Source organism: Haliotis asinina, chromosome 15 (genome assembly GCF_037392515.1).
Source record: "Haliotis asinina isolate JCU_RB_2024 chromosome 15, JCU_Hal_asi_v2, whole genome shotgun sequence".
Lineage (NCBI taxonomy): Eukaryota > Metazoa > Mollusca > Gastropoda > Lepetellida > Haliotidae > Haliotis > Haliotis asinina.
The window spans coordinates 38,339,626-38,348,015 of NC_090294.1; the positions used below are offsets into that span (position 1 = coordinate 38,339,626).

General features: G+C 40.7%; 1 protein-coding gene across 1 annotated transcript; it reads left to right on the forward strand.

Moving 5' to 3' along the window:
• The first annotated feature begins 3,407 nt into the window (after positions 1-3,407).
• LOC137265007 (uncharacterized) lies at positions 3,408-7,453 on the forward strand. The gene is made up of 4 exons (XM_067800339.1): positions 3,408-3,795; positions 3,888-4,013; positions 5,972-6,087; positions 7,418-7,453. The coding sequence occupies exons 1-4, from the start codon at positions 3,408-3,410 to the stop codon at positions 7,451-7,453; spliced, it is 666 nt and encodes a 221-aa protein (XP_067656440.1).
• The last annotated feature ends 937 nt before the right edge of the window (positions 7,454-8,390 follow it).

Here is an 8,390-nt window from a genome sequence, read left to right on the forward strand (position 1 = left end):
GGAATAACATTATTTTGAGTATATTATAGACACTGCGTGCGTGCGTGCGTGCGTGCGTGCGTGCGTGCGTGTGTAATGTAATGTAATGTTTATCGTATAGTTTGTGAAGACACCTTCAGGTTAAGCATGACAGCAGGTCAGATATTTAATTAGCTATCTTTGGTTTGTATTACACGTGCACGTTAAATAAAATACCGAAAACAAATGGTGTTGGTCAGTTATTAAGCACACACGCACGTGCATTTGTTTCACTGTTCCAACTACTGCGATTATCCTCTAATACAAACCAATAATATCAATTTGAAACCATGGTCGTTAGTAAAACAACTTTTATCCTAAGATGAATAATATTTTTAGATTCACACGTTCAGTTGTCAAGGTAAAATTATGAGGATTTGCATTCTTAATTTCACTTTATTTGATTTACCTTTTTGTTTTGTCAGTACGTTTTCACACCTATTTTGTGTGTGTGTGTGTGTGTGTGTGTGTGTGTGTCTTTGTATGCATGTTTGTATGTATTTATGTGTGCGCAGTAGCGTGTGCGTTATTCATTGCGTGTGTAAATGCTTATATATCCAGATGCACATTGTATTTATATGATATAAACATAGCTATTATGATGTAATGTCCCCCCCTTCCCAGCTTTAAGGAACATCATTTTGAAGCCACATGCATCCGAGATTACGTCTACTGTCGCTGTTACTTCTATGTCACGTGACAGCGAACCCCACGATAAAAATGTGCATTATGCATGTGCCATTCGTACTTGTGTCGTCCCGGCAAGCCCGTCTTCTTGTAGGTCACGGATAGAGCCGAGTAGTTGCGAATGATTGCAGAATATTTGCAAGCACGGAATCATTCGTAACTACTCGTCTCTTTCCGTGCCCTACAAGAAGACGGACTTACCGGAATGGCACGAGTAGTTACGAGTGGCACGGAATACAGCCGGTGTCCCCCGATATTTGCTGTGTAAGCACATAACGAATAATTGAAGTAACTCACACAAAAAACAAGGAAGCGCTCATAAAATGTGTCATATCACGGGTCTTCATGCAGGTCATTCCAGCTGTGTATCATTTGATTTTAGCAATGAATGACAAGCCATTTTTAAGAAGGATCTGTTTGCATTCTGCAAACACCTATCATATTTGTTGTGATTCCGACAAACTACACATTAGAAACATTTTGCCTGTTGCTGTCAGCTTATGACTACCTCACTATTCCTTTCATACGCAGTATATATGCATACCTCATATGCGTCCAGCATCTGCCCAGTACGATTCAAAACTACGCTGCGCACGCTGTTACGCAGGTCTTAATATACAGTGCATCAGCAGAGCGCGGTACCAGGTATTCTGAACAGTCTAATATGTGTTTGTTTGGGCGATATAAGCGTCGCATGCGCGGCAATGCGCTGATCTCCCGGCACGAGCTGTGAGCTGCGTATTTTGGACCTGCTCGTAGGTACTTGTAACGCGCACTGAACCAACTAATAGCGAATGCCGAAGTACATCGTGCTCGAGTTAAACCGCTTGTCCTGCGATCAAGCAGCGCATTGTACTCAGTTGTAACTATTAATGACAGACAGACAGACAGACAGACATTTTATTCAGAAATAGGCCAGTGGCCCAAAATACAAACATAGGTATAATTAGAATTTACATGCGTTTATCTAAATACATCAGAATCTCTTATTTTCCCAACATTATATAAAAATAGGCATAAGTTTTTTATAACATCTATATTTTTTGAAGTCATAATGTTTATAAAACTGTGTTGTGATATAGGGTGTTTCAAGTATTTATCCAGAAACTTTTTTCTTATGTCTAGGTAGGCTTTACAATAAAGTAAAACATGTATTTCATTTTCAATTACATACAAATTCATGTGATAGCAAAAGTGACAGAATCTTGAATCATAAGGGATATTGTTGTATCTGCCAGTCTCAGAACGAAGTTTATATTAATGACAAACGTACAGATAGCCTTTTTGCCGAACACAGAGTACACTCGAGATTTGGTATAAATATATTTGGTATGGAGTTGATCCACGGAATCTGCACCGGAATGAATACAGTCGGAAGCAGACTCTTTTTCAATAAATAGGGAATACGCTAGGAGTACGATGGGCATTGTCTGAAGTACGTCAGGCACACGATGGGCATTGTCTGAAGTACGTCAGGCACACGATGGGCATTGTCTGAAGTACGTCAGGCACACGATGGGCATCAGTTGTCTGCTTCCTGAATGCGCACTGCATCTACAGCTAATTGCAGCGAGAAAAATACAGTTGTATGCTCTGATATACAATGTATGCTCTGAATTCGTTAGTCATATGCTTGATGTGCATCACACATGTGCATCACACATATCAAAGTGATCGAAATTGTGAGCGTACGGCTGTGTATTGATTTTTTAAAGGAACTCAAAATCGCTTGGTAAACACAAAAGCGTGAGAGGCTATTTAGGGATAGATCTTCAACAAATCACTAATGGAATCGGATTGCCAGGCTTGTTTACATGTGTGGTCCATTGTACCGTATACCAATTGCGTAGATCGATGCTTCATGATGTTGATCACTGGATTGTCTGGTCCAGACTCAATTATTTACAAAACGCCGCCATATCGCTGGATTATTCCTTCGTACAGTGGAAAAACACTCATTTTAAAAACTGGAGGTGATACTGTTACTGTTTCCAAATATTTATCGTCATTCAATTCGTGGACAGTACGCAACCCAGTGCAGTGAACCGAGGAACCCGTTGGTATATGACCAGAAGGTGGCCACAGGAAATGAATTTATTTTGGGTTAAATACGGTAGAGCTTGCCTACTGCAGCGAAGGTGTTTTGCACGTGAGATTTGTGCTGAAGCCACGTGACGAAGGTGACGTGGTGAGATTGAGCATGAGTTGAGTCATTCGAGGTCTTCGCACAACACGGCGAGCAGCTTTCTTAAATCAACACTCTGCTATGAATCAGCGTTCGGTTTCACCTTCACACCATTCGGAGGACTCTGATGCATCCAAGACGAATCAGCAGAAGGAATCCATAGAAGGTTATGAAACTTTTCAATTATTTAAAGATTACATGGATTGCAAACTAAAAACATTTAAACGTGACATTATTGAAGAGAGTGAAGAAAGATCATTCACAGCGTTCAAAAGGGCTCGTAGAGATTCAGAAATTCCAAGTTTTCGGTTTAAAGGCAACCAACTTCAGTATAAATTTAATGCTGGTTGTTTGGACAAGATTGACACTGCTTTCAGATACATTAAGTGTAGTAGGTATTCTGATTGTGTGGGGATTCTCCAAGATCTTTCCTCAGACATTTCCAGGAGGAATAAGCATATCCGTTTAGCGGATAGGTCACCATCTGGTTGAGCTGTTGTGGCTGAACTAGAGGGAGATGATATTGCCTCTGGATCCGAGGAAGAACGTAGATCCGAGAAAGAACGTAGATTCGAGAAAGCGGAGAACAAAGCCCTGCGCAAAAGACGTGCGTCCTCATTCCGGACCAGAGGGAGACCCAACTATGTTGCACCCAGTGCTACTGTGTCTTCTGCTAGCATGGTTGATACTTCTAGGGAAACTACAACAGGTCAGAGCCAGCCATTTCGTTCCATGGTCAAACGAGGTCCAGCTCCCAACCAACAGTGTTATTTCTGTGGCGGTTTCGGCCACTGGAGGGTCGCCTGTCCAGCGGCAGCCTCACTACGTGCAGCCCAGTCAGCCTGCTCCGATTCAGTCCAGTCCAACCAAGATGCAGTTGTCAAGAAGTAAAGATGTCACTTCAGGTAACCACGTTTCTTTAATAAAGAAGTTGCTACTTTAGTCAGATGAATAGTTTGTATCGTTCCTGAGAGTATTCTTAAAAAACTTGTTTTAGGACGAGTTGCTGTGGAAAGTTGCAGTTCCGACGTTCAGACGCCATCAGTCAAGAAAACCAAGACACAACAGAAGGATGTCACTTGTTCTCCAGTCTGTGACATTGATAGTTCTGCAGGCTTAGGAGGTAATGACCTCGCCTCTGGGTTTATTCAGCTAAGGTCTTACGAGTTTGAATCCGAATCTTTGTGTGTTGTGAAAGGTAGTTTAAGGAAACATGTTTCCTTTTGGGTTAAAATTGGAGCTCCTCAGTTTGTGATCGATACTATAACAGACGGTTATGTCATTCCTTTCATTGATAGTCCTCCTACATCTTTTTCTAAAAATAACCAATCCGCTTTGTGGAACGGTACTTTTGTTGTACAGGCTATTCAAGAACTTTTAAGAAACTCTTGTATTGTTGAGCTTGATAGTCCTCCTTTAGTTGTTAATCCTCTTTCAGTAGCCATACAGCGTTCAGGCAAGAAGAGGCTTATCCTTGACCTTAGGTTTGTCAATCAGTTTGTTTACAAAAGAAAGATTGTTTTTGAGGGCTACAAAACAGCCTTGGAGACACAGGTTTCATGTTTAAGTTTGATTTAAAATCTGGTTATCATCACATCGACATACACTCTAGTCAACAACAGTACTTGGGTTTTGCTTGGAATGCTAATGGCATTATTAGGTACTATTGTTTCACAGTTTTGCCGTTTGGGTTAACATCTGCATCTTACATCTTTACGAAGTGTATTCGTCCACGTCCACTAGTTACATATTGGCGAAGGCAATCTATTCATATTGTTGTGTATCTTGACGATGGCTTTGGTTATGCTAGATCCAAGGATTTGTGCTCTAGCCATTCGGACAATGTTAGAGACACTCTAGAACAATCAGGTTTTGTTGTTAATATTGAGAAGTCAGTATGGCATCCTGTTACAGAGTTAGAGTGGCTTGGATTCACATGGAATTTAGATTCTAGTGTTCTTTCTATTCCTGTCAAGAAAACAGAAGATATAGTGTCTAGTTTTTCAGCATTCACATCTGTTTTGCCCAGGTTCACAGCAAGGAGTTTGGCTGCTTTAGCAGGTAAAGTCATAGCTCTTACTCCTGTTTTGGGTGATGTTTGTAGACTTTTCACAAGGCATATGTATTCCGAGGTCCAAAAGGCTTCTTCCTGGGATAGATTTCTTAGGTTAAATAATTCTCATTGTGTGTATGAATTGCTGTTTTGGAGAGACAACCTGCGCAATCTAAAACCAAGAGCGCTGTCTACGGTTAGTAAACCTATGCTATTGGTGTTTTCAGATGCAAGTGATGTAGGTTGTGGAGGTTATGTTGCGGATTCTGATCATGTGTTTCAATATGTCTGGGACTCTCAAGAGAAACTTTGTAGTTCCACGTGGAGAGAATTGAAGGCCATAGAATTAGTTCTCATTGCGTTTACCAGGGTTCTAATGGGCAAACCTGTAAAGTGGTTCACAGACAGCAAACCATGTTGTCATGTAGCTTCATGTGGTAGTTCTAAACAACATCTACAACAAGTTGCCACCTCCATCTTTGTGATAGCCAATCAGTACAACATAAGGTTAAAGTTCAGCTGGATTCCCAGATCAGAAAATGAAAAGGCCGATGCTCTGAGCAGATTTGAAGATTCGGATGACTGGAGAGTTACAGATGAAGTTTTCAAATTTTTAGATGGAAGATGGGGGCCACATTCTGTAGATCGTTTTGCAAACCATTTGAACACCAAGTTAAAAAGGTTTAATTCCAGGTCATGGGTACCAGATACAGAGGCAGTTGATGCATTTACTCAGCAGTGGTATGGGGAGAACAACTGGGTAGTTCCTCCTGTGTATTTGGTGTGTAAAACTGTACATTTCATCTTAGCATGCAATGCTTCTACTACATTGGTGGTGCCAATGTGGCCTTCCGCTCCATATTGGCCGTTGTTATTCCTGGAAGGGCAACCCAGAAAATTCATTACAGACATGATTCAGTTAAGTGGCAGCAACGCTGTTTCAGGAGGGAGCAAGCAGAATATATTCAATAGTTTCACTGGGTTCATGGTTGCTCTCAGGTTTGACAACTGATTATATATCTTTTCAGGTATATTTTCCGTTGGTATATGGCGAGACAAGGATGATCTGGTGCACCAGGATTTAGTTGACTTATCTACAAAAATGCCTGGAATAGTTTTAAAATCTAAAGCAGATGCTACAGTGGTAAAATACAGAAGAGCTTTTACATGTTGGAAAAAATGGGCCTCAAGGTTTAAAGAAATAACTGTTTTGCCTGCAAACTCTTTTCATGTAGGTTTGTACTTTACGTCATTGATTCAGTCGGGTAAAAGGTCTCCTGTTATTATGAATGCAGTTTACGGTATAAGATGGGCACACAGAGTAGCGGGTTTACCAGATCCATGTCAACATGACCTGATTAAGAATTTTACAGAAGCGGCAAGGAGATGTTACAGTGACCCTCTCAAGAAGAAAGAGCCTATAGATGTTGCTATTTTGGAAAAGTTAGTTGTTAGATTTGGCAGAGAGGATTGTTCGCTTGTAGATTTAAGGTTTCTGACAATGTCCATTCTTTCATATGCTGTTTTTTTCAGATTTTCTGAAGTTTCCTCTATTAGGCGGTCTGATATTTCTTTTCATGAAGGATATGTTCGTATTTTCATAGAAAAGAGTAAGACGGATGTGTACAGAGATGGTAGATTTATTGTATGTTTAAGAGACATGGTCGCTGGGTTTCCGACACGGCAAAAGATGGATATGTTAAAGATGACATAAAAGAGTTACTGAGCGTGACTTCTATGTTAGGCTTATAATTTCCTGGATCTGTAATAAATAGTTCTCACTTCTTTGCCCTGTCTTTTAATTTCGAGCTGCGGTAGGCATTACCCATGCGAAGTATTTTGTTGTACATAAATAAATATTTTATGTTCGTTTGATCGAAGAGAATTAGAACATAAATGAATTTATTTTGGGTTAAATACGGTAGAGCTTGCCTACTGCAGCGAAGGTGTTTTGCACGTGAGATTTGTGCTGAAGCCACGTGACGAAGGTGACGTGGTGAGATTGAGCATGAGTTGAGTCATTCGAGGTCTTCGCACAACACGGCGAGCAGCTTTCTTAAATCGAGTGTATTGGAACTTGTTGAAGTTATGAAGGTTTCAGTATTGAACCTTCAATCCGTATGGATAATTCTGGATTACAAGCCGGATGGTTCATCTACGCAGTATTGCGATCTGTATTAGCAGTGAGGTACTGAGGTTCGGATGTAAGGAGGAGAGGGCTGACCTGATGTGATTTTATATGACATGGAGCGGCCTGGAGATGGGACCTGACCCAAAATTGAGGATGTAAGGAATTGGAGATATGTATTTTAGTTTTGTCTTGCATTTAAACACAAACAAATGAATAATAACAGTAATGATAATAATATATTAATAATATTAATAAAATGAAGTTAGTATTGCAGGAACGTCTGTTGTATACTTCATATATGTGTAAGCAGTTTTTTCTGGTTTTGAATTTGCTTGTTTTTCAGGTACAGGTTGAAGGTGCAGACGAGATGGTATTTTAATATTCTGCCGGCTCTTTGTATACTCTGTGTTAATAAACCTGCTCGCCTGTGAGCTGCGGTAGGCATTACCCATGCGAAGTATTTTGTTGTACATAAATAAATATTTTATGTTCGTTTGATCGAAGAGAATTAGAACATAACACGTGCATACACCTAGTTGCGGGTACTGCAACGTGCAGTAAACATACTGTGACTATGTGTCCCAGTCCATCCAGCTGTGACTGGGTACCTCGTAAAGGTGGGAAAGACACACTCGGCGCGTCTAGTGACTGCAAGAGTGGCATGAACCCCTTGGAGCTGAGATTGATAATACAAAGTGCCGTTGAGATTGGTATCCTTTCATCGAGGGAAAATCAAAGAGCTTGCAAGCAGTCAAGCTGAAAGTGGTGCTTTTGAAATAGGTTATACAGGGGTGGATACAGCTAGTCATGTAGTCATATAAAAAGAACACCCACCCCTACCCCACAACCCACCCTACAACCCCTAGCCCACAACCCATAACCACCCTGGATCCACCTATGTTATAATAATTTCGATTGATATCGATGGATCGTTGACTGTGAATGTGTGCGTAGGTGATTTTGTTTCTTATTCTGAGAGTATGGGTTTTGAGGTATTGCACAGCAATGATAGTATTGCAGTTGTGGCACGTCGTGTTGAAGACTGGTTGAAGAATGTTTAACAATACAACCCTGCGCTTGAAAGAATATTATACTTAAGCACCATATTAGGCAACCGCTGTTGTGTCGAAGCTGAAAAGACCAAAGTGAATACTTCGAGTTATTCGTGGTTCGATCCAACTACGTGATGGTGACTCAATTATGGATACGCAAGGAGCAAGTTAATACAGGTCACAAGTTCGCATTAGAGGTCAACACAACCGTGTGTGTGTGTGTGTGTGTGTGTGTGTGTGTGTGTGAGAGAGAGAGAGAGAGAG

Coding starts and splice junctions, on each gene's coding strand:
- LOC137265007 (XM_067800339.1), top strand. CDS start 3,408: ATGATATTGCCTCTGGATCCGAGGAAGAACGTAGATCCGAGAAAGAAC. Junction 3,796..3,887: donor AAGTAAAGATGTCACTTCAG/GTAACCACGTTT, acceptor AACTTGTTTTAG/GACGAGTTGCTGTGGAAAGT. Junction 6,088..7,417: donor CTAAAGCAGATGCTACAGTG/GTAAAATACAGA, acceptor CTTGTTTTTCAG/GTACAGGTTGAAGGTGCAGA.